We start from the raw sequence: 24,968 nt of genomic DNA on the forward strand, positions 1-24,968 counted from the left end.
TCTCTAGCTTCTCTAAACCAGTCCATTGATTATACATCCCTTCTCTAGCTTCTCTAAACCAGTCCATTGATTATACATCCCTTCTCTAGCTTCTCTAAACCAGTCCATTGATTATACATCCCTTCTCTAGCTTCTCTAAACCAGTCCATTGATTATACATCCCTTCTCTAGCTTCTCTAAACCAGTCCATTGATTATACATCCCTTCTCTAGCTTCTCTAAACCAGTCCATTGATTATACATCCCTTCTCTAGCTTCTCTAAACCAGTCCATTGATTATACATCCCTTCTCTAGCTTCTCTAAACCAGTCCATTGATTATATATCCCTTCTCTAGCTTCTCTAAACCAGTCCATTGATTATACATCCCTTCTCTAGCTTCTCTAAACCAGTCCATTGATTATACATCCCTTCTCTAGCTTCTCTAAACCAGTCCATTGATTATACATCCCTTCTCTAGCTTCTCTAAACCAGTCCATTGATTATACATCCCTTCTCTAGCTTCTCTAAACCAGTCCATTGATTATACATCCCTTCTCTAGCTTCTCTAAACCAGTCCATTGATTATACATCCCTTCTCTAGCTTCTCTAAACCAGTCCATTGATTATACATCCCTTCTCTAGCTTCTCTAAACCAGTCCATTGATTATACATCCCTTCTCTAGCTTCTCTAAACCAGTCCATTGATTATACATCCCTTCTCTAGCTTCTCTAAACCAGTCCATTGATTATACATCCCTTCTCTCATGTTTCTAAACCAGTCCATTGATTATACATCCCTTCTCTAGCTTCTCTAAACCAGTCCATTGATTATACATCCCTTCTCTAGCTTCTCTAAACCAGTCCATTGATTATACATCCCTTCTCTAGCTTCTCTAAACCAGTCCATTGATTATACATCCCTTCTCTAGCTTCTCTAAACCAGTCCATTGATTATACATCCCTTCTCTAGCTTCTCTAAACCAGTCCATTGATTATACATCCCTTCTCTAGCTTCTCTAAACCAGTCCATTGATTATACATCCCTTCTCTAGCTTCTCTAAACCAGTCCATTGATTATACATCACTTCTCTCATGTTTCTAAACCAGTCCATTGATTATACATCACTTCTCTCATGTTTCTAAACCAGTCCATTGATTATACATCATTTCTCTCATGTTTCTAAACCAGTCCATTGATTATACATCATTTCTCTCGTGTTTCTAAACCAGTCCATTGATTATACATCATTTCTCTCGTGTTTCTAAACCAGTCCATTGTCCATGGGTTATACATTGTACTGTGGAGAACATGTAAACAAGCATAATTCTAACAATCGACAATAAGGATTAGTTTTCTGCAAAATACGTTTCAGAAACTGGAGGTTACAGTACAGCAGGCTTTCTGAGTAATATAATTTGATGTACTGTAACATTGGTTAACTTTGAATCAATTGAGCCAGTGAGAAAATGCATATATATATATATATATATATATATATATATATATATATATATATATATAGAGAGAGAGAGAGAGAGAGAGAGAGAGAGAGAGAGATATGTACATTTTTTTGCTATTGATAAATGAATGTTATGTGCACATTTGGTGTATCAAAATCAAATGATTACTTTTTTAAATTACTTTTTTTCTTTCAGACCATTTGAAATCCCTCTCCAAGACAGCAATATGTCAGGATAAACCAGTGTAATTTAAATACCATGGGTAGATTAGACTTGATAGAAAAAAGAAGAGAACAGGTACTTCAAAATAAGAGTTTTATTACATTGAATGAGAATTGTGCCTTTTGGATGTCAGGACAGCAGGAATCTCAGGCATCAATGCCGCTGACCCTCACAGGCATCCATGATCCTTCTGATGGAGCGAACTCTCATCATGGTGCTCATGCCCATGTCTCTGATACTCCTGTACTCTCCAGGCCTCACGTACATCATCCTGCCTCTGAAGTGGGGCTGCTCGTACATGAGCCAGTGTCCGTCCATCACGTTGCAGGACTGCATCTCGGACATGCGGAAGCGCTCCTGGATGGAGTCACAGTCTTCCATCAGCTCGTGCATCTGACCTCCGAAGCTCTCCTTCTCGTACAGCCTCATTCTGAACTGTCCCCGGTGCTGTTGGGGAGGGAGAACATTGACAGTTACTACCGGGTGTGTACTCTATGCTTCCAGTATTATAAGTATCATTGCTTGTCAGATGACTTATACAGTTATAGAGGCCTGGACCACATTCATTAGGGACAAACTGTTTTGATAATACCTAAACTTGTTCAATTAGAAGAAATATTTTTGTTTTCTGTTACAAAACGTTTGGCTACGGTGTGCCCTTCTGAACACGACCCAGGTGAACAGCACGTCAAGTATCATATGTACAGAGTCCTAGTAACTCAAACTTCATCACCATTCACGAACATCTAGCTACTCAAAAATATAAAAATGCACTCTTTATATGAAGAGAAATAGCATGAACAACATCATAAATCTAATCATGTCATCATCAAACACAAGGAGACGGTGGGACTCCAACTGTGGACGTCTTACCATTGGGATCATGCGGCAGGAACGGATGGACTCCAGCATGGTCACATCCCCCATGCCCATCACGGAGCCCATACGCTGGAAGTCGGAGTACTCTCCCCTCTTCAGAAACATCTGGTTGCCCATGAAGTTGGAGCGGTCGTAGATGACGAAGCAGCCCATTTCCACCCTGACCGACTGGCAGCGGTTTAGGTACATGTTGAGGTCGGGGCAGTCGCTGCTGGTCTCATAGCTGCGACCCTGGAAGTTCCTGTCCTCATAGAAGATGATCTGAGAGGGTGATTTGATTGAGAAAATGATTTAACCTATGACCTCTTCACCTATGTTGAGAAGATTATAAAGGCTATGATTTTAAATGTTTTACATAATTAATATAGTTAATCATTATGAATTGATTGTGATTAATTTGTCATTACTATTAATAATTAAAAACATCATTATAAATTCTTAACTTTGTATATAATGCATATCAACTGCATGATCTCAAATAGTAACTCTATATTATTTTAATAAAACAAAAATAGTTTAGCATTATTTAGCTGAAAAACGTTGCTTTATTCTCACAGATTGATATGATTAGGATTTTGTGGTTATAGCTGCTATACAAGACACTATATTCATATCTCAATGGTCAGCTCTTATAGTGAATACAAATCCCCTGCCCTGTATTACCCTGGTCATGGCTACGCTGGTTTAGCTTGATGGTGAAGCTTGATTAGATGACACGCAGAAGGCACGGTGTGTTGTGTCGATCCAGTGGCACTTTTATATTGACATTGGGTCCACAGGGCACCTTGCATACCTTTGTGCTAAATAGCATGAGTCATCACAAGGCCCACGTGGGGCTTGTATACATTTCACACAGCACATCTACATGAGTTATTATTGGATGCTGAATGCAGCATGGGGGCCAGGTATTGTTCTCATCAGACATAGAGCATGGCGTATTCTTCAGTTTGGGTGATTATGCTAGATGGTACTTTACCAGGTCAAAATACAGTTACATTATATTTACTAGTGAACTTGGTCACACTTAATAAACTTTGTCCCACTAAGTGAACTTGGCCACACTAAGTGAACTTTGTCCCACTAAGTGAACTTGGTCACACTTAGTAAACTTGCTCACACTTAGTGAACTTGGTCACACTAAGTTAATTTGGTTGCACAAACACCATATAGCTACAGTGCCTTGCGAAAGTATTCGGCCCCCTTGAACTTTGCGACCTTTTGCCAAGCTGTTTGTTTCGAGCTGTTTTACAAGGAGGAATGGGAAAAAAAATTCAGTCTCTCGATGTGCAAAACTGATAGAGACATACCCCAAGCGACTTACAGCTTTAATCGCTTCAAAAGGTGGCGCTACAAAGTATTAACTTAAGGGGGCTGAATAATTTTGCACGCCCAATTTTTCAGTTTTTGATTTGTTAAAAATGTTTGAAATATCCAATAAATGTCGTTCCACTTCATGATTGTGTCCCACTTGTTATTGATTCTACAGTTTTATATCTTAATGTTTGAAGCCTGAAATGTGGCAAAAGGTCGCAAAGTTCAATGGGGCCGAATACTTTCGCAAGGCACTGTAGTTACCTGACATTGTGTTTATTGGGGTGATTACATATCTACACAGTATACTGAGAACAGTATTTGACCAGTTTCTTTTTAATTCAATAATTGTTGATAAACCTTATCTGTTGAAATGTTTACAGTTCTGTATTGTAATTACATGTTGAAAGCTTTGGACTATAAGGTTCGATCTGCATTTTTGTCAGGCTTGAGTTATTGACATAGCCTTGTTCTTTTCAATGTTATCTTCCTATGTATACTCTAATTACCCCAATTCATGTCAAGTTCACAAGAATACAAGATAAAAATGGCTGACACCATTCAAACCAATGAGGGTTCAAAACATTAAAGCCAATTTTCTCAGAATCATCTTTTTGCAGATAGAACCTTATAGTCCCATGCTGTCGATTTTGGTTAGCAATATATAGTTATAGAGTTGCTGCATATCATAAATGAAAGAAATTTGAACACATTTTTAGTTCAACTCAAGCACAACATTTCTCAGCAGGACAAAGACGATGTAGATAGAGGGTTATTTTAAAGGTGGGTGTATGACTTCATGAGGACAAGCACTGGATGAAGAAACATGACTATTTGTCAGCTTTACTGGTCTGACCACATTAACAACATACCATAAACAACTTCCTGGTTCTTCTCAAAATAATACAAAATAAGAGTCAGAGGACAAAGTCATTATCAGGTCAATAATGAATTAATAAAACACTACTGATTCCCTACATTTGAGAAATACATACACTACCGGTCAAAAGTTTTAGAACACCTATTGATTCAAGGTTTTTCTTTATTTGTACTATTTTCTACATTGTAGAATAATAGTGAAGACATCAAAACTATGAAATAAGACATATGGAATTATGTAGTAACCAAATGGTGTGGGGGTGCTTTGCTGGTGACACTGTCTATCATTTATTTAGAATTCAAGGCACACTTAACCAGCATGGCTACCACAGAATTATGCAGCGATACGCCATCCCATCTGGTTTGGGCTTAATGGGACTATCATTTGTTTTTCAACAGGACCCAACACACCTCCAGGCTGTGTAAGGGCTACTTTACTTAGAAGGAGAGTGATGGAGTACTGCATCAGATGACCTGGCCTCCACAATCCCCTGCCCTCAACCAATTGAGATGGTTTGGGATGAGTCTGACCAGTGAAGGAAAAGTAGCCAACAAGTGCTCAGGATATATGGGAACTCTTTCAAGAATGTTGTAAAAGCATTCCAGATGAATCTGGTTGAGAGAATGCTAAGAGTGTGCAAAGCTGTCATCAATACATAGGGTTGCTATTTGAAGAATCTCATATCTAAAATATATTTTGATTTGTTTCACACTTTTTTGGTTACTACATTATTCCATATGTGTTATTTCATAGTTCTGATGCCTTTACTATTATTCTACAATGTAGAAAATAGTACAAATAAAGAAAAACCCTTGAATAAGTAGGTGTTCTAAAACTTTTGACCGGTAGTGTACATAGTGCAATAAAAAAACTATCCAGTAAAATAATACCTCACAATAAAATAATGCTACAATGTACATTGAATTCCATCTCAGTTCCATCTCAATTGATCTGGAATATTTGATAAAATACTAATATACTACTTCAGCTAGTATTAGGGTAGCTAGGGTTAGCTGGAAACAAACATGATCCTCTATTTTACCCCCAGTGACATAGTTATAAGCGTGGCATTCAGTACGTGCCACTATAGGACAGGCTTGCACAACAATATAGAATGATGACTCATGGAGTTCTAGAACAATAAATATGGAGATGTGAATGTGGTCCAAGGTATAAAAGGGACAGGAGGTTGATGGTCCAGCATTCCATCTGAAATTGGATAAGAGATTGGATCACCATCACCATGACCATGGGCAAGGTAAGTGCCACTGCAAGTCTTCCTCCGTGCCCATCTCTCTGGGTCTATCCAAGCAGCCCTGCATCCAAAGAAGACTGTCGGATCGGAAACACAAGGCATTGCTAATCAAATGAGCATCAGTGCACTAATTTCAACATATCGAGCACTAACTGTGTGATTCTGTGTAGATCATCTTCTACGAGGACAAGAACTTCCAGGGTCGTTCCTATGAGACCAGCAACGACTGCGCTGAGGTCACCTCCTACCTGAGCAGGTGCAACTCCTGCAGGGTGGAGAGCGGCTGCTTCATGGTCTATGAGCGCCCCAACTTCATGGGTCACCAGATGATGGTTAGGAGAGGAGAGTACCCCGACAACCAGCGCCTGATGGGTATGACCATGAGCGACTGCATCAGGTCCTGTCGTAACATCCCCAGTGTAAGTAATGGAGTGTGTAGCTGCTTCTTAGCTGATGCAGATAGTTTCAACAGCAAGGGTCGTGAACTCATGTCATCAACAAGATTTGACATTTAAATGTATGAGTCCACTGGTTGGATCTACAGTAGTTCCATATCTGTCTGACCTGTTGCTTTTATCAACAGTATAGGGGCCAGTTCAGAATGAGGATGTATGAGAAGGAGAACTTCGGAGGCCAGATGCACGAGCTGATGGACGACTGTGACTCCATCCAGGAGCGTTACCGCATGTCCGACTGCCAGTCCTGCAACGTGATGGAGGGCCACTGGCTCATGTACGAGCAGCCCAACTACAGAGGCAGGCAGATGTACGTGAGGCCTGGAGAGTACAGGAACCTCAGAGAGATGGGAAACAGCTCCATGAATAGATTCATGTCGATTAGACGTATCACTGATTCCTGTTAAAATCACAACTTTTTAGTTTAACTTAATAAAGTTTTAGATTTGTAATTATTCCTGATGTGTCCTAGTTCATTAAAACAGAGCATAACAACCATCTCATCAGTCAAAAGGAACCAATTAGTAAGATAAGTGCATAAGGTCTGGTGTCACCATGAGCCAATAGGCTTGGAAAGTGGACATGTCACCATGAGCCAATAGGCTTGGAAAGTGGACATGTCACCATGAGCCAATAGGCTTGGAAAGTGGACATGTCACCATGAGCCAATAGGCTTGGAAAGTGGACATGTCACCATGAGCCAATAGGCTTGGAAAGTGGACATGTCACCATGAGCCAATAGGCTTGGAAAGTGGACATGTCACCATGAGCCAATAGGCTTGGAAAGTGGACATGTCACCATGAGCCAATAGGCTTGGAAAGTGGACATGTCACCATGAGCCAATAGGCTTGGAAAGTGGACATGTCACCATGAGCCAATAGGCTTGGAAAGTGGACATGTCACCAAGAGGAAAATGGAACCATTAGTGGATACACCTTATCAGTTCTGGGGGTAACATTACACTTGACAGCAAAGAACAGTGAGACAGCTAACTAGCTGTAAATTAGTGAATTGTTTTGGCCTGCAGATTAGCGATGTTAGTTAGCCAGCTAGCCAAAGTTATTTACAGATCGTTAACAGACACTCCTAAACTCTTTTACTAGCTACTGTACGACTGTTGTGTCAAGAATATGCCTCCAAAAATGAAAAGGAGTTGTGTTTGTGTTTACATTTCAGGAGTTAAGGAGTTGCAGTTGTGTTTACATTTGACAGACTGTGATATAATCCACTTTCTAAGTGAATGGTGCTGGTTATAGTTTTAGAAGGCTACAGCACTAACCTGTAAACATGTACTGTACATGCTAAACCACTCCTTTACAAAGAGCACTCTTCCATTTTAATCAGGCATGCTAAACCACTCCTTTACAAAGACCACTCTTCCATTTGAATCAGGCATATGCTAAACCACTCCTTTACAAAGACTACCCTTCCATTTTAATCAGGCATGCTAAACCACTCCTTTACAAAGACCACTCTTCCATTTTAATCAGGCATATGCTAAACCACTCCTTTACAAAGACTACCCTTCCATTTTAATCAGGCATATGCTAAACCACTCCTTTACAAAGACTACCCTTCCATTTTAATCAGGCATATGCTAAACCACTCCTTTACAAAGACCACTCTTCCATTTTAATCAGGCATATGCTAAACCACTCCTTTACAAAGACTACCCTTCCATTTTAATCAGGCATATGCTAAACCACTCCTTTACAAAGACTACCCTTCCATTTTAATCAGGCATATGCTAATTTGACAAAGGGACATGGTGTCACCGCCATTCAAAATGTTGAGATAATCTGTAATTAGATTCAAGGACAAAGAATTTAACCTGAATCCATAAATACGTTCAGTAAATATAATGCAATATGTTTAGAAAGGGGATAGATCACAAATATAGGCATTATTGCAGCCACCTTATCAGTTTTGGAGTTCTATGAGTTTTGGATGCAGTGTTGTTAGCTAGCAAAGAGCGGAGCAGGAGCTACCTAACTAAAAAAGCTTCATTGTTTCACCCCAGGTACCAAAGTTAGTTAGCTGGCTAGCAAAAGTTACATACACTTAGTTAGCAACCTCTCCTTCACTCTCTTGCTGCAGTAGCTATCCTAGGAAAAATTGTAGGCTGGCCTGATTTATTAAATTCAACAAAGTTTCAATTTAGATTCCTTTGTTTGTGTAACTCATAATAATCAAGTAAATTCAAAATAAGTTCAAGGCTTAGACAACATGATGGCCAAATGTTATTTTGTTAGTTATTTTTTACAGTAGGTTGCATACTCTACCCCTCAAATGGTGCTTTCGGGAGTTTGACCAGCAGATTCCACGTTGGAAGAGCTGACTTTGCCGGTTATTAGAATTACTGACCATTTGCTACTGTAAAAACGAAGGGCATTAAGTTCAATAACCCAAGATGTACGAAATTCACAATGAGCCAAATTACCCACAATCCCCAAAACATAGAGCAACACTGCAAGTGAATGTTGTGGGCCTGTACATAATGAAGTTGTCTGTATTTACAAATGTTCCTTTTCAGATCAATTTACTCAATTGCATTACCTAAGTTCAACTCAAGATGATTTCACAGACACCTACCGTATATAAGTTTCTATCATTCATATGGACTATCCATTATTCTGGTGCCTGGTGGGCTTCAGATTAATGTCTAGATGTAAACATGGTAATAATCATCAGAGCTGTGTTTGAATCTGTATCAGGGTAGTAAGGTGGCAGCGTGCACCTACGTTGGCTCTGATATAAACACATACAGTATATGCAATATTAGTTGTTTCAGAAATAAGCATGGTGCATATTTTAGGACTACAATATAAACAAGTCTCCTAAACCAAAAGCATTCTTTCATTAATTGACACTAAAGGAAATATAGTGCCTTCAGAAAGTATTCAGACCCCTTCACTTTTCCACGTTTTGTTGTGTTACAGATTGAATTTTAAATGGATTAAATTTAGATTTGTTTGAGGGTCACTGGCCTACACATAATACCCCATAATGTCAAAGTGGAATTATGTTTTTCTAAATTGTTACAGATTTATTAAAAATGAAAAGCTGAAATGTCTTGAGTCAATAAGAATTCAACCCCTTTGTTATGGAAAGCCTAACAAGTCACACAATAAGTTGCATGGACTGTATCCAATAATAGTGTTTAACATGATTTTTCAGTGACTACCTCATCTCTGTATCTTGTAGGAGAGGAAGGAAACCGCTCAAGGATATCACCATGAGGCCAATGATGACTTTAAAACAGTTAGAGTTTCATGGCTGTGATAGGATAAAACTGAGGATGGATCAACAACATTGTACTTACTCCACAATACTAACTAATTAACAGCCTTTACATAATAAAAAATATACCAAAACATGCATCCTGTTTGCAACAAAGCACTTATGTAATACAAAATTAACTTTATATCCTGAATACAAAGTGTTATGTCTGGGGCAAATCCAATACAACACATTACTGAATACCACTCTCCATATTTTCAAGCATAGTGGTGTCTGCATCATGTTATGGGTATGTTTGTCATCATTAAGGACTGGGGAGTTTTTCAGGATAAAAAAAAACAGAATGGAGCTAAGCACAGTCAAAATCATAGAAGAAAACCTGGTTCAGTCTACTTTCCACCAGACACTGGGAGATTAATTCCCCTTTCAGCAGGACAATAACCTCAAACACAAGGCCAAATCTACACTGGAGTTGCTTACCAAGAAGACAATGAATGTTCCTGAGTGGTCAAGTTACAGTATTGACTTAAATCTACTTGGAAATATATGGCAAGACCTGAAAATGGTTGTCTAGCAGTAATAAACAACCAATTTCACAGAGCTTGAAGAATTTTGAAAAGAATAATGGGCCAATGTTGCACAATCCACTTTTGGAAAGCTCTTAGAGACTTACCCAGAAGGACACAGAGCTGTAATCGCTGCCAAAGGTGTTTATACAAACTATTGAATACTTATATAAATGGGACATTTCTGTATTTAATTTGCAATAAATGTGCAAAAATATCTAAAAACATATTTTCACTTTGTTGTTACAGGGTATTGTTTGTAGATGGGGGAGATTTTTATTATTTTTTATTATTCAGCCTGTGACACAACAAAGTGTGGAATAAGTTAAGCGGTATGAATACTTTCTGAAGGCACTAGAGACAAAATATTATCATTCACTTGTACTAGAATGATCATTAAAGTTTAGGTAAGTAATACATAGACAATGACACATGCATTTCAATTATCCAATATTTATTTTGAATGCCAGTAAAATAAGAATCTCAGACTTCAATGATGCTGGCTCTCGCAGGAATCCAGAATCTCAGACTTCAATGATGCTGGCTCTCGCAGGAATCCAGAATCTCAGACTTCAATGATGCTGGCTCTCGCAGGAATCCAGGACACGTCTCATTGAGGTGTATCTGTTCACTGAGCTGTTGCCCATCTCTCTGAGGTTCCTGTATTCTCCAGGCCTCACGTACATCTGCCTGCCTCTGAAGTGGGGCTGCTCGTACATGAGCCAGTGGCCCTCCATCACGTTGCAGGACTGGCAGTCGGACATGCGGTAACGCTCCTGGATGGAGTCACAGTCGTCCATCATCTCGTGCATCTGACCCCCAAAGTTCTCTCTCTCATAGACCTGCATCCTGAACTGTCCTTTGTGCTGTAAAGTTAATAAGGACACATATTTAAAGTAAGAACATGATCAAAGTAATTAAATAGGACTCTGATCAGTTTACAATCAAATACTTACATTTTTTGATACATTTTATTAAGCTATATATACTATACATATGACACTATAAATGCCTCATATATATAAGTTGTTTTCCAATAGAGCCATCTTACCATGGGGATCATACGGCAAGAGCGAACGGAGTCAGACATGCCCATACGCTGGTAGTCACCATACTCTCCTCTCCTCACAAAGTACTGGTTTCCCTGGAAGTTGGGCCGGTCGTACACCATGAAGCAGCCGCTCTCCACCTTGCAGGAGTTGCACCTGCTCAGGTAGGAGGTCAACTCAGGGCAGTCTGAGCTGGTCTCATAGGAACGACCCTGGAAGTTCCTGTCCTCGTAGAAGACGATCTGGAGCAACCAACGAAAAGGCATCAATCACAACACAGAGAGGAAAAGGATATGCCTCAAATCAAAAGTAATTTTTAATCAACTAAATAATTAAATATTGAAATGTAAACAATTTGTTCTGTAAGAAGAACGACTGGTAATTAATTTAGTAAATCAACAATGAAATGGTAAAATGTAGAAATGAGGCCCACACAAACTCAGCCATGAAGAACAGCTGTTCAAATGGAATTGAACGTTACTGAACATAAAAAAAACATCAAAACTGTAACTTAACAATTCTAAAATAAATAAATTAAATAAAGTAAATTGCTAATGTTAGGGCAGAAAATCCAGCTATACAGCACTGTACCTTGGCCATGGTGTCTGTTTGCTGCGGCTCTGGGATGTTGTCCAATAGGCCATGTTCACTCAAGCTTTTATACCTTATACCATTTCAAATGGCTTTTTGTTATTCAAATTCCCCATCCTGATGAATAAGCAGGCTGCTTCTTGCTGTTGATTTTGTGCAGCTGTGTCCTTGGCTGGCACAAGCAGAGAGACAGTGGGCACAAATACTGTATTAGAGTTATCATGTGATCATAGGTATTTAAAACATGTAGCTGTTTTTATCATATTTTAACAAGAGTATTTACAAACACTTTTTACATGTATTGGATTGTGTTTTACAAAAGACCAACACCATCATTATAATTGGTTTGGAGTATGAAATATATGGTGCAATAATTTTTTACTTCATTTTTTAGGCCGTGAAGATGGATCTTAATGATTTGTTTATTGTATTTAACATACACATTTTAGGGGGGAGTGAGAATGTGTCTTTCACCATGACAACTGTTTTGAGAGGTGGATGTCAACAGGCCTGGGAGCAGATGGGGTCACGAGGTCATGCTCGGTTAATCCTGCAGTGACTCAGCCTATAGGGGGACAGAGGCTAGGGGAACTCAGAGTAAGGAGACCAACCCAGCAGTTTACTTATCATTATTTAACACACACCAGTAGAAATTCACTTTTTACAGCTAAAAGATGATGGCCACAGCCTACCTACGACGTTTCACAACAATGTAAGTCATCATTTTAGTCAAAGTATGATATATTTGGCCTTGAAGTGCCAATTCGGATGTTTCCGTGAGTCTTCCGTATCTTTTCCTATTAGATGATGTGCAAATTATTTTCAGCCTACGATTCGTTTCAGGGCTGTTTTCTTTAAACGTTACCACCCACCATCATGGCAATGTTTTTATTTATTCCGCTGCAAAGTTCTTCGTATTCGCAAGTCGACTGAGAGCCAAACAGCTTTTCTCAATAGTCTACATGTGGGTTTCTACTAGATAAAAACAGCCAAAGTCAGACTTTGCTATATCATACAAATTCATGAAAACAAAAATGTGCTGTTTGGTCTTAATTTAAGGTTAGGCTAAGGTTAGCGGTGTTATGGTTAAAGTGAGAGTTAGGTTTAAAATCCTGTTTTGTGACTGTGTTAACTAGTGACGAATCTACACTTCACCGATTTGCCATGGAGAAATTTAAAATAAGGGGGCAAAGTAAGGTTTTTACGCTTTCCCTTTTTTACCAGCTAATTATTATAATCCATTGGATCATGTCGGATTTCACTTATTAAGATAGTCTACATAGATGATTTTATAAATGGTCAAATTGTGTGATATGATTATTTTACAACACACTGATTGAGTTGGATTCAAAAAAATGTACCTTTAACTAGGCAATTCAGTTAAGAACAAAATATTTTATTTACAATTACGGCCTACAATGACGGATTTAACAAGTGACATCAATAAGGGGTCATAGCTTTCACCTGGTCAGTCTACATGGAAAGAGCAGGTGTTCTTAATGTTATGTAAAGTCATTGTATAGCTTGCTGAAATGATAAAAGAGAACAAAGAATATAACTATTTGATTATGTTCTTGTGCACGTCTAAATATTAATGACGTCTGGAAGCCGACACAGTTTCACTGGAATTATCAAAAACTGAAAGAGTCAGACACATGTCAGCCCTCAACATCTCAACAACTAGTATTGGCACAGTTTAGCTGAGACTCATCTCTTGACAGGTAGGCTGGTAGTTAGTTTCTGAAATAATTATTTTCACCTGACTTAAAGTACGCCTGTCTTAGTTTAAATTGTACTCATATAACGTTCATTGGCTAGCTAAGGTTAGCATGCTAGCTAGTTACACTGACCGCTCTGTCAATCAGGGTTATTTCTCTGCTACGCGTGGGAATCACCACAACGTTCCCATCCCCAATTCCATAATATGTTTTAGCAGTCTAAGTCAGTCTTTGAGGTGGAATCTAAACAAGAACAATAATTTATGCTCTACGACATGAATTACTCTAAATACTTCCTCGGGGGTAGGCCTTTATAAGCATACAAGTAATGCAACCAATTATGAAATGATGAATGCTTGACTTTACTGATGGATGATAGAGGGCCATTAAGGGTTTTACTTTACATTCAAAGATGTTGGCTCTGATGACTAAATATGGAAAAGCTGCATGCAGTACTTGCGGTAATGATCCGACAACATAATTATATACAAATGCAGCCTGGTCTCAGACTAGACCTAACATAGAAAATGTATGATAACTATTTGTTTAGTATGGTTACATAAGACAGTTTGAAATCTAAGGCAACCCAAAGGATGAAAGTTCAAATCTCATCACGGACAACTTTAGCATTTTAGCTACTTACTACTTTTTTAGCTACTTTGCAACTACTTAGCATGTTAGCTAAACCATTCCCCTAACCTTAATCCTTTTAGCTAACCCACATTCCCTAACCATAACACTTCCCCTAACCTTAATCCTTTTAGCTAACCCACATTCCCTAACCATAACACTTCCCCTAACCTTAATCATTTTAGCTAACCCACATTCCCTAACCATAACACTTCCCCTAACCTTAACCTTAATCCTTTTAGCTAACCCACATTCCCTAACCATAACACTTCCCCTAACCTTAACCTTAATCATTTTTAGCTAACCCTACCCATTTAACCTAACTTTTACACTTAAACCTAACCTTAAATCTAACCTAGATTTTTAAAATGTATTTGTACATTTTTTATTTAACCTGTATTTACCTAGGCAAGTCAGTTAAGAACAATTTCTTATTTACAATGAAGGCCCAACCCACCTAGCTGATGTTAGCCACCTAGCCAGAAACATATCATGACGGCCCACCCCACCTAGCTAATGTTAGCCACCTAGCCAGAAACATATCATGACGGCCCACCCCACCTAGCTAATGTTAGCCACCTAGCCAGAATTTGTAACATAACATACGTTTTGTAAATTCATAACATACTGTATGTTTTGCAAATTCGTAACATATAATAGGAATTGTAATTCGTAACTTATCACACGAAATTGGTGATATACCATACGAAACCTAAATGAAGTGTCTCGAATTTACGTACAGAATAATACAAAATGCTCCGAGACCAGTTTGAGAAAGGATCCAAGATTATTGAGAAATATGCTAAGTTTAGCTGAAAGGTTGTTTCTCCAGTATTTTCATTATCAAGGTTAGAGTTTAGCTCTCATTGAGTATCCATAGTTGCTTTCAGTATACATCCACTTCAATTTCTACCAAGGAATGATTTGACCTCAAATCAGTATCAAGTAACTGTCAGAAAATCTGTTCACAGAGATTGGTAGCGAGGCAAATATCTCACCAATATCAACACCTGCTTATCAACACCCCGCTTATCAATAAGAAATAGGCTACGTGTTTGTCATTTCAAAAATCACAACTGAAGTAATTATTGAAAAACATAAGATACTGTATTTCAAGGCCAAGTAGCAATTTAAATGTTTGTATCATTTGAAAATGTAGTACAATACAGCAGAAACAGTTACAGATGTTTAAAAAAAAAACATGTTTTTAAGTACAAATCTCACATAAACATGCAGATCATCTTTGATATCAGACGAAGAAGAAACTTGATCAAGTCCATTTTCCTCAACAAGAGTAGTGGAATAGGAAACACACTCAGTATATCCAAGATGTTAAACCCCAACAGAAAAATAAATGATCATAAAGTAGTCCGAACAGAATTCTGTGACTTAGTCCTTTATAACATTCATTTCACTGTTCCAGCAATCGTTTGTTACAGAATCATTAGACTGGAACAAAGAGAAATGAAACATGACCAAATATTTTTTGCTGATATGCAAATGGGCCTCATTTGGATATCAAAGGCTTTCCACACTCTGCACATGTTGTTTATACATAAATACTCTGACGGTGCAGCAGCTGAGAAAGTAGTGGACAGTGCTGCAAAATGGTGAAGGTAAGGTGACGCATTACAACACATCTGTATTCAGCAGTGATGAGTGGAACTTCAATGCATATATTTATTCAATATAAATGTTGAGCATTTGGGTTTATGTTTATTTTTTAATTCATTCATGTGCAGCCAACACTCTTCATATTCCTGCAAACACAAAACGTTAACTAATAGTTAATAGTAATAGTTTGAAGATATTGCTTTGCCATTTTTCTATGACTTTGAGAATGTCTGAATAAAGTGTTCATGTAATATGTGATCCTGTAGTGAATATGATATTTGTTTTCATCCGTAACTCTGCTTCCCATCCTTCCTTAGATCACATTCTACGAGGAAAATCATTTCCAGGGCCGCTGCTATGAGTGCAGCACCGACTGTGCCGACCTGCACTCCTACTTCAGCCGCTGCAACTCGGCGAGGGTGGAGAGCGGGGCCTGGGTGCTTTATGAGAAACCCAACTACAAGGGCTACCAATACATCCTGAGCCCAGGGGAGTACACAGACAACCAGCAATGGATGGGATTCAACGATAGCGTCAAGTCCTGCCGCGCCATCAAAAACGTAAGATGATTCCTTGCATATCCATATTTCATATCATAATTCTCTCCTCCCCTCCCTCCCCCTCTCTCTCCTCCCTCCCTCTCTCTCTCTCTCCATACTCTCTCTCTCCATACTCTCTCTCTCTCTCTCCCCTCTCTCTCTCTCCTCTCTCTCTCTCTCCTCCCTCTCTCTCCTCTCTCTCTCTATCCTCCCTCTCTCTCTCTCTCTCTCTCCATACTCTCTCTCTCCTCGCTCTCTCTCTCTCCTCCCTCTCTCTATGCTCCCTCTCTCTCTCTATCCTCCCTCTCTCTCTCTCTCCATACTCTCTCCTCCCTCTCTCTCTCCTCCCTCTCTCCTCGCTCTCTCTCTCCTCCCTCTCTCTCTCTCCATACTCTCTCTCTCTCTCCATACTCTCTCTCTCTCTCCATACTCTCTCTCTCTCTCCATACTCTCTCTCTCTCTCCATACTCTCTCTCTCTCCTCTCTCTCTCTCTCCTCCATACTCTCTCTCTCCTCCCTCTCTCTCTCTCTCCCTCTCTCTCTCTCCTCCCTCTCTCTCTCCTCCCTCTCTCTCCTCCCTCTCTCTCTCTCCATACTCTCTCTCTCTCTCCATACTCTCTCTCTCTCTCTCTCTCCTCCATACTCTTCTGTATGCCTTCAAAAAAAAAATCTTAGTCCCATAGTTCCCAGCAGTTAATGTGTCTCTTTCATCGCAGAAACTTGTAACTCAAACCATATGCATTTAAAATTTGCTCTGAAAAATGTGTACAAAAAAATAAGTAAAATATGATGTTTTGATATTCTCGACGAGGAGGTAAGCTAATCCTCCCTCTTGACTAATATTGTATAAAAGTCTGTTACAGAATGGGACTGAGATAGTGTTTCATACAGGGTTAAGTGGACCTCAGGCCCAGAATGCATCAGGGAATAACACACTGCTCTATAATCCAGCAGACAATACAAGCAGACAAAAGCAGACATTTTTGGCAGCATTTTACCCCCACGCCCGTCACTTTAAGAGGAAATATGCCAAGAAACCTTTAAAGGGGCATTTTCCGTTAATAGTTCATGCCCTTTGAACACGAAAAGAGACGAACAAATCCACGTTAAACATGCTACAACGTCATTTGAATGAGTTGTTCTATATTTAAAATAATTTATTGACCAACATAAGTGAAGATGATATATTACTTGTAGTTTATTATATTTAACATGAATGTACGGCAGCTATAGCTAATATGATATCCAACTGAATTTCAGAAGCCTCTGAAACACCCAATAAATTATATTACAGTAGATTTGGTACAAAACAAAATCCTAACTAACCCTTCACAATGTTTGTCTTTCTCTCCCTCTGTTCCTGCCAGGTGTATGGCAACGTGTGGAAGCTGAGGCTGTACGAGAGGCCAGACTTCGGCGGTCAGATGGTGGAGTGGGCCGAGGACTGCCCCTCGGTCTACGAGGCCTTTAAGTTCCGCGAGGTGTACTCGTGCATGGTGACCCACGGCGCCTGGGCCTTCTACGAGCTGCCGAACTACAGGGGACGCCAGTACTTCCTGGAGCGCCGGGAGTACCCCCGCCACACAGACTGGAGCGCCGCCACTGCCGCCGTGGGCTCCTTCCGCAGGATCACCGAGTTCTAGGGCTCTTTGACCTTTGACCGTGGGATCGAGTTGTTCTCTGGTCTTATTGAGTCTGTGTGACATGATCCAATAAAAATTTAAAAAACTATTTGCAAATGTCTGAAACTCGTTTTGTGATCTGTTGAGGTGAGATACAAACATGTGCAAAAGTTAACATCAATGTTCCATGAGTTTGGTGGTAGGACACTGATCCTACCACAATGCTAAATTTTCTGACAAGTCAATTTCATAAGCGACCTTCTGAGTATTCTGAATGTCAATTAACAAACTGCCAAGCAAACCTAGAACATTCCCAGAGCATTAGCTAACAGGCTGTCATCATTCACTATGAACTGGACTGTGTGTTTACAGGCAGTAGGGCCTGTCATCATTCACTATGAACTGGACTGTGTGTTTACAGGCAGTAGGGCCTGTCATCATTCACTATGAACTGGACTGTGTGTTTACAGGCAGTAGGGCCTGTCATCATTCACTATGAACTGGACTGTGTGTTTACAGGCAGTAGGACCTGTCATCATTCACTATGAACTGGACTGTGTGTTTACAGGCAGTAGGACCTGTCATCATTCACTATGAACTGGACTGTGTGTTTACAGGCAGTAGGACAGTAGGACTGTCATCATTCACTGAACTGGAGCAGGCAAGGACTTTAGATCATTAGAAAGCATTTGCCAAAAGCCACAAAATACACCTGAATGGATTCCTGCAAATATGTAAACACCACAGGAGTCCTCTTACATTTAGGAACTTTACAGTCCTATTGATCAAACAACTATGAAAATGTAGGCTCTCTCTCCCCCAGTTATGCACATCAACAACAACGTCAACAACTAATGCTAGCCAGAGCAAGATTGACAAAAATCTTAACAAAGGAACATTGGATAAACCCTCTCAAACTTTTTCAGATAGTTGGCAGTCAAAATTCCACTGATAAACGATGGGGAATTGTAGCCTCCTCGTCCTTCTGCTGCTTGCCTGCCAATCCATCCCAACCAAGCACCCAAGCAAACCAGCTCAAATTGGATAGCTACTTCCAAACACAAATGACCAGTTTACTTGCTGTAGTAGAGCTGGTTAGGCTGTTTACATGTCATCTAGCGCGTTCTTGACTAACTATTACTTTTTTTTGCCCCTACGTTTACTGACACCAGTCATATTCAGCAGGTGTTGCGCGTTTGTAAATTCATCAATTATTCTGCGCTCTGACACACTCAGACGGAGAGTGCTCTGAAATCGGAGTAGATAGCCAGAGGGAATTTGCGAGCTGTATAACAGCTAACTGTATAACAGTCATTAAAGTTCTTGCTAGCTAAGCAAATGACTCCTGCATCTCTAGCTGTGTGTAGCCACTGAAAAACGATGAGGGGAAATAGACAAGTCACTCACCCACTCCTCCAATGACATGACATCCTCTTAGCAGTTAGCTAGCTAAAGTTAGGCTCTGTGTTTTTAACTTGCAACATAAATAGTTACGCTAGCATATTAGCCAGATTATGACTGACTTGTGATCATTTCCCTTGCTAGTTTGATTGTATTGACATTCCCAGCCTTAGTTACATTCGTCCACTTTTGTCCAGAATATTGAGTCATTGAAACTGAAACGGTGCATCCCGAATGGAGGCAGTAAACCATGTACCAGGCCAGCTGTGATTTATAACCTGATAGCAATATTTTTTTTAGCGAAAACATAATGACATAGTGAAAACAGTTATTTTTTGTTTACATTTTTGCAGATGTACCTTTTTACATAAGTATTCAGACCCTTTGCTATGAGACTCGAAATTGAGCTCAGGTGCATTCTGTGATCATTGAGATGTTTCTACAACTGTGTTGTGGGTCTCGTCCCGTATATTTATTTGAGGTTTTACCTCGCCCTTTTGTTTGGCTACATCCCTGTGTTTTGTATACCTGTTTGTTTTGGGCTTCGTCCCCGTACCTTTCATGGCATGTTGTATTTTTGGGTGGAATATTAAAAACCCCGATGACATATTTCTGCGCCTGTCTCCAATCATTTATACAACGTGACAATAAGGCTGAAATGTAACAAAATGTGGAAAAAGTACCCCCCCCCAAAAAAAGTAGACTTACATTTATTTATTTATTTTATAAAGAAAGAAGACATTGCTGATTGAAATAGCTGACATTGCCCAAATGTCCAATTCATTCTGATGTCTACAACTGCACTCTCTCTGCACTCTCACCACAAAATATACTGTACATTATACCTACGTAGTCTCCTGTTTTCATGTCAGGCATGAAACCATGGAGTGAATTATTATTATTATTATAAATAAATAAATAAATAAATAAATAAATAAATATATATATATATAGTCCCAGTCAAAAGTTTGGACACACGTACTAATTTCAGGGTTTTGCTTTATTTTTACTATTTTCTACATTGTAGAATAATGGTGAAGACATCAAAACTATGAAATAACACATGGAATCATATAGAAACCAAAAAAATGACAAACAAATTAAAATATATTTTATATTTAAGATTCTTCAAAGTAGCCACCCTTTGTCTTGATGACAGGCTTGCACACTCTTGGCATTCTCTCAACCAGCTTCACGAGGTAGTCACCTGGAATGCATTTCAATTAACAAGTGTGCCTTGCCAAAAGTTAATTTGTGGAATTTCTTTCCTTCTTAATGCATTTGAGCCAATCAGTTGTGTTACGGAAGATAGCCCTATTTGGTAAAAGACCAAGTCCATATTACGGAAAGAACAGATCAAATAAGCAAAGAGAAACTACAGTCCATCATTACTTTAAGACATGAAGGTCTGTCAATATGGAACATTTCAATAACTTTCAAAGGTTCTTCAAGTACAGTCGCAAGAACAATCAAGCACTATGATGAAACTGGATCTCATGAGGACCGCCACAGGAAAGGAAGACCCAGAGTTACCTCTGCTGCAGAGGATGTTCGTTAGAGTTATCAGCCTCAGAAATTGCAGCCCAAATAAATGTGTCACAGAGTTCAAGTAACAGACTCATCTCAACATCAACTGTTCAGTGGAGACTGTGTGAATCAGGCCTTCATGGTCAAATTGCTTTAAAGAAACCACTACTAAAGGACACCAATAATAAGAAGAGACTTGCTTGGGCCAAGAAACACGAGCAATGGACATTAGATCGGTGGAAATCTGTCCTTTGTTCTGATAAGTCAAATTTTTTGATTTTTGGTTCCAACCACCGTGTCTTTGTGAGACGCAGTAGAGGTGAACGGATGATCTCCACATGTGTGGTTCCCACCGTGAAACATGGAGGAGGAGATGTGATGGTGTGGGGGTGCTTTGCTGGTGACACTGTCTGTGATTTATTTAGAATTCAAGGCACACTTAACCAGCATGGCTACCACAGCATTCTGCAGTGATATGCAATCCCATCTGGTTTGGGCTTAGTGGGACTATCATTTGGGACATTGACCCAACACACCTCCAGGCTGTGTAAGGGCTAGAGGAGAGAGAGAGATGGAGTGCTGCACCAGATGACCTAGTCTCCACAATTACCCGACCTCATCCCAATTGAGATGGTTTGGGATGAGTTGGACCCCAGAGTAAAGGAAAAGCAGCCAACAAGTGTTCAGTATATGTGGGAACTCCTTCAAGTCTTTTGGAAAAGCATTCCTGGTGAAGCTGGATGAGGGAATGCCAAGAGTGTGTAAAGCTGTCTTCAAGGCAAAGGGTGGCTACTTTGACGAGTCTAAAATCAAAAATATTTGTTTAACATTTTTTGTGGTTACTACATGATTCCTTATGTGTTATTTTATAGTTTTAATGTCTTCACAATTATTCTACAATGTAGAAAATAGTAAAAATAAAGAAAAACCCTTGAATGAGCAGGTGTGTCCAAACTAATGACTGGTACTATATATATATATATATATATATATATATATATATATATCCACATTTTACGGAGACTTGATTACACACAGGTGGATTGTATTTATCAACATTAGTCATTTAGGTCAACATTGGATCATTCAGAGATCCTCACTGAACTTCTGGAGAGAGTTTGCTGCACTGAAAGTAAAGGGGCTGAATAATTTTGCACGCCCAATTTTTCAGTTTTTGATTTGTTAAAAAAGTTTGAAATATCCAATAAATGTCGTTCCACTTCATGATTGTGTCCCACTTGTTATTGATTCTTCACAAAAAAAATACAGTTTTATATCTTTATGTTTGAAGCCTGAAATGTGGCAAAAGGTTACAAAGTTCAAGGGGGCCGAATACTTTCGCAAGGCACTGTATACAGGACATTTATAAAAACATTTATGGTGTGAATTTCACAACACACAATCCTACGGTTTTACCTCACCGACCTAAAGACGTGCAGAAATAAAACTGCAATTTGTGGTTGTATAAGTCAATACAAACATAAGGCTATGCACTTTTATACCTATCTAGGATGTGTAATGCTTCTACACCTGCATTGCTTGCTGTTTGGGGTTTTAGGCTGGGTTTCTGTACAGCACTTTGAGATATCAGTTGATGTACGAAGGGCTATATAAATACATTTGATTTGATGATCTGTAGAAAGACTGTATGCTGGTAGTAGGTCACAGTGCACCTACCGATTCAACAGAAAGGTAAAGCATGTCGGTATATGCTTTATAACTTGTCATAAGCATGTACTGGATATGAGCTGTTATAATGTCTTTGACAAGGCTTATAATATGTTGTGTTTCTCTATGTATCAACATTTTAGCTGACTCAAAATGACTGGTATTTGGTGAGGGTCATAATGAGATGATTAGTAAGGGATCATACATGCTCAGACAAGTCTTACAATGCATTATAACTACATCATAAGGCATTATAGCAGCTGGCTTTAGGTAAAGTGTTACAGACAGGAATTAGCAAACTGGACCTATCAGAGACTACAGTGTATTCAGACTAAAAGCTTTGTTCTAGGAACTGCTGCTCACCGCTGGCAACAATTTGATTGGATAAATTAAAAAGGTTCTGGAATCAGGCGCCGTGGGATCAAAAGGTCAGCGTCGACACAACAGATCATTAAACTTGGCATGAAGCCGTGGTGTTTTAAAACAAACACAGCATCAGCTGTTGTGCCCTAGTTAATAGTGGTGTGCATTTGAATGACAATGATTCCACCGGCCATGCATTTCCATGTCATACCTCTATAAAACTCCCCCAGAGCAGAGGCCTTACATTACCGTATATGTCTAGGGGGATATTTTTGATTGTGTGTAGAATAGTATTAAAAAGAATAATCCAAACATGGACCGCATGCAGGGGAAGGTACTGTAGGTGGCTCTGTGTGTGTGTGTGTGTGTGTGTGTGTGTGTGTGTGTGTGTGTGTGTGTGTGTGTGTGTGTGTGTGTGTGTGTGTGTGTGTGTGTGTGTGTGTGTGTGTGTGTGTGTGTGTGTGTGTGTGTGTGTGTGTGTGTGTGTGTGTGTGTGTGCGTGCGTGTGCGTGCGTGCGTGCGTGCGTGTGTGTGCTCCTTCCTCTTTTTTTTAAAGTACCAGTTTTTAAAAAGACAACAATCCTTTGTGCAGATCTTCTTCTACGAGGACCGGAACTTCCAGGGCCTCCACTATGAGTGCAGCAGCGACTGCCCCGAACTGAGCTCTCATTTCAGCCGCTGCAACTCCATCAGGGTGGAGAGTGGTGCCTGGGTGGTCTATGAGAGGCCCAACTACATGGGCTCTCAGTACATCCTGACCAGGGGAGAGTACCCCGACTACCAGCGCTGGATGGGCTACAACGACACTATCAGGTCCTGCCGGCTTATCAGACATGTAAGTCAAGCCACTGTGAGGTGATTTGTGTGTGGTAGCGGTACATGTTGATTACTCATTCAGGGATCTACACAGACATGCATGCACACACACACACACACACACACACACACACACACACACACACACACACACACACACACACACACACACACACACACACACACACACACACACACACACACACACACACACACACACACACACACACACACACACACACACACACACACACACACACACACACACACACACACACACACACACACACACACACAGGACCAAATGTAATTATTATAGTGCATCCATTTCCATTCTAACACCACAGTGGTGTTTTGATCTGTTGAAACCTGATGTTGGTGTCCCGTATGAGGACACTGATATCCCAGGTATAATGACACAGCTGATCGATCCCTAGGGATCTTGTTCAGATGAAGTTTGGAACTGTGCTCCACTGTGTTGTAGACCACTGGCATGCACAGGATCCGCGTGTACGAGCGCCCTGACTTTGCCGGTCAGATGATTGAGTTCAGTGAGGACAGCCCCAACCTGTCTGAGCGTTTCCTCCACCCCGAGGTGCACTCTGCCAATGTGCTGGACGGCGCCTGGGTCTTCTACGAGCACCCCAACTACAGGGGGCGCCAGCACCTGCTGGAGAGGGGCGAGTACAGACGCCACACCGAGTGGGGGGGCATGCAGGCCAACGGGCTCCCTCCGCCGCGTCCAGGACTTTTAGACCATCCGTGTCATACAGATGTAGGATCTTAATTTGAGACAGGTTGCTACAGCAGGAAAATGATCCTGCAGCAACAGGAAATGTTCATTATTATGTGGATTATAATTTTTGTAAGGGAAAATCAAGTGGAAATTACAAACTTCAGAAGCCTTTTTAAAACTCAAATACACTACAGGTTTTTAATTTCCTGCAAAAGGGTGATCAAATAAAGACATTGTTATGCTCAACAGCCAATCAGAAGGCATCTGACTTTTTACTTCCTCTCTTTTCCTCTCTACTTCCTTTTCTCTTGATATGACAATGATTCCACCGGCCATGTATTTCCATGTCATACATCTATAAAACTCCCCCAGAGCAGAGGCCTTACATTTATAACTTGTCACGTAGATGATAACACACTGTAGATGGTACCATATAGCACACTG

General features: G+C 39.9%; 4 protein-coding genes and 1 pseudogene across 4 annotated transcripts; 3 read left to right on the forward strand and 2 right to left on the reverse strand.

Annotated features, from left to right (window-relative positions):
• Window positions 1–1,742: 1,742 nt before the first annotated feature.
• LOC124024254 (gamma-crystallin M3-like) lies at window positions 1,743–3,310 on the reverse strand. Its single transcript, XM_046338246.1, has 3 exons — window positions 3,206–3,310; window positions 2,537–2,803; window positions 1,743–2,110 (listed from the first exon to the last, which is right to left on the reverse strand). Exons 1-3 carry the CDS (start codon window positions 3,212–3,214, stop codon window positions 1,817–1,819), a joined length of 570 nt encoding a protein of 189 aa, XP_046194202.1. The 5' UTR covers window positions 3,215–3,310; the 3' UTR covers window positions 1,743–1,816.
• Window positions 3,311–5,832: 2,522 nt separating this feature from the next.
• LOC124024249 (gamma-crystallin M3-like) lies at window positions 5,833–6,900 on the forward strand. Its single transcript, XM_046338241.1, has 3 exons — window positions 5,833–5,991; window positions 6,159–6,407; window positions 6,572–6,900. The coding sequence occupies exons 1-3, from the start codon at window positions 5,977–5,979 to the stop codon at window positions 6,848–6,850; spliced, it is 543 nt and encodes a 180-aa protein (XP_046194197.1). The 5' UTR covers window positions 5,833–5,976; the 3' UTR covers window positions 6,851–6,900.
• Window positions 6,901–10,687: 3,787 nt separating this feature from the next.
• On the reverse strand, window positions 10,688–12,021 carry LOC124024253 (gamma-crystallin M3-like). Its single transcript, XM_046338245.1, has 3 exons — window positions 11,891–12,021; window positions 11,302–11,541; window positions 10,688–11,116 (listed from the first exon to the last, which is right to left on the reverse strand). Exons 1-3 carry the CDS (start codon window positions 11,897–11,899, stop codon window positions 10,823–10,825), a joined length of 543 nt encoding a protein of 180 aa, XP_046194201.1. The 5' UTR covers window positions 11,900–12,021; the 3' UTR covers window positions 10,688–10,822.
• A 3,788-nt stretch (window positions 12,022–15,809) lies between these two features.
• LOC124024252 (gamma-crystallin M2-like) lies at window positions 15,810–18,122 on the forward strand. Its single transcript, XM_046338244.1, has 3 exons — window positions 15,810–15,854; window positions 16,170–16,412; window positions 17,759–18,122. The coding sequence occupies exons 1-3, from the start codon at window positions 15,846–15,848 to the stop codon at window positions 18,032–18,034; spliced, it is 528 nt and encodes a 175-aa protein (XP_046194200.1). The 5' UTR covers window positions 15,810–15,845; the 3' UTR covers window positions 18,035–18,122.
• Window positions 18,123–23,165: 5,043 nt separating this feature from the next.
• On the forward strand, window positions 23,166–24,702 carry LOC124024257 (annotated as a pseudogene).
• Window positions 24,703–24,968: the final 266 nt, after the last annotated feature.

This window comes from Oncorhynchus gorbuscha, unplaced genomic scaffold (genome assembly GCF_021184085.1).
Source record: "Oncorhynchus gorbuscha isolate QuinsamMale2020 ecotype Even-year unplaced genomic scaffold, OgorEven_v1.0 Un_scaffold_1807, whole genome shotgun sequence".
Classification (NCBI taxonomy): Eukaryota; Metazoa; Chordata; class Actinopteri; order Salmoniformes; family Salmonidae; genus Oncorhynchus; species Oncorhynchus gorbuscha.

Excerpts from the sequence above, each read along its gene's own strand:
- LOC124024254 (XM_046338246.1), bottom strand. Across the intron at positions 2,111-2,536 it reads CCTGCCGCATGATCCCAATG|CACCGGGGACAGTTCAGAAT; the intron begins GTAAGACGTCCA and ends CCTCCCCAACAG.
- LOC124024249 (XM_046338241.1), top strand. Across the intron at positions 6,408-6,571 it reads CCTGTCGTAACATCCCCAGT|TATAGGGGCCAGTTCAGAAT; the intron begins GTAAGTAATGGA and ends TTTTATCAACAG.
- LOC124024253 (XM_046338245.1), bottom strand. Across the intron at positions 11,117-11,301 it reads CTTGCCGTATGATCCCCATG|CACAAAGGACAGTTCAGGAT; the intron begins GTAAGATGGCTC and ends TTAACTTTACAG.
- LOC124024252 (XM_046338244.1), top strand. Across the intron at positions 16,413-17,758 it reads CCTGCCGCGCCATCAAAAAC|GTGTATGGCAACGTGTGGAA; the intron begins GTAAGATGATTC and ends TGTTCCTGCCAG.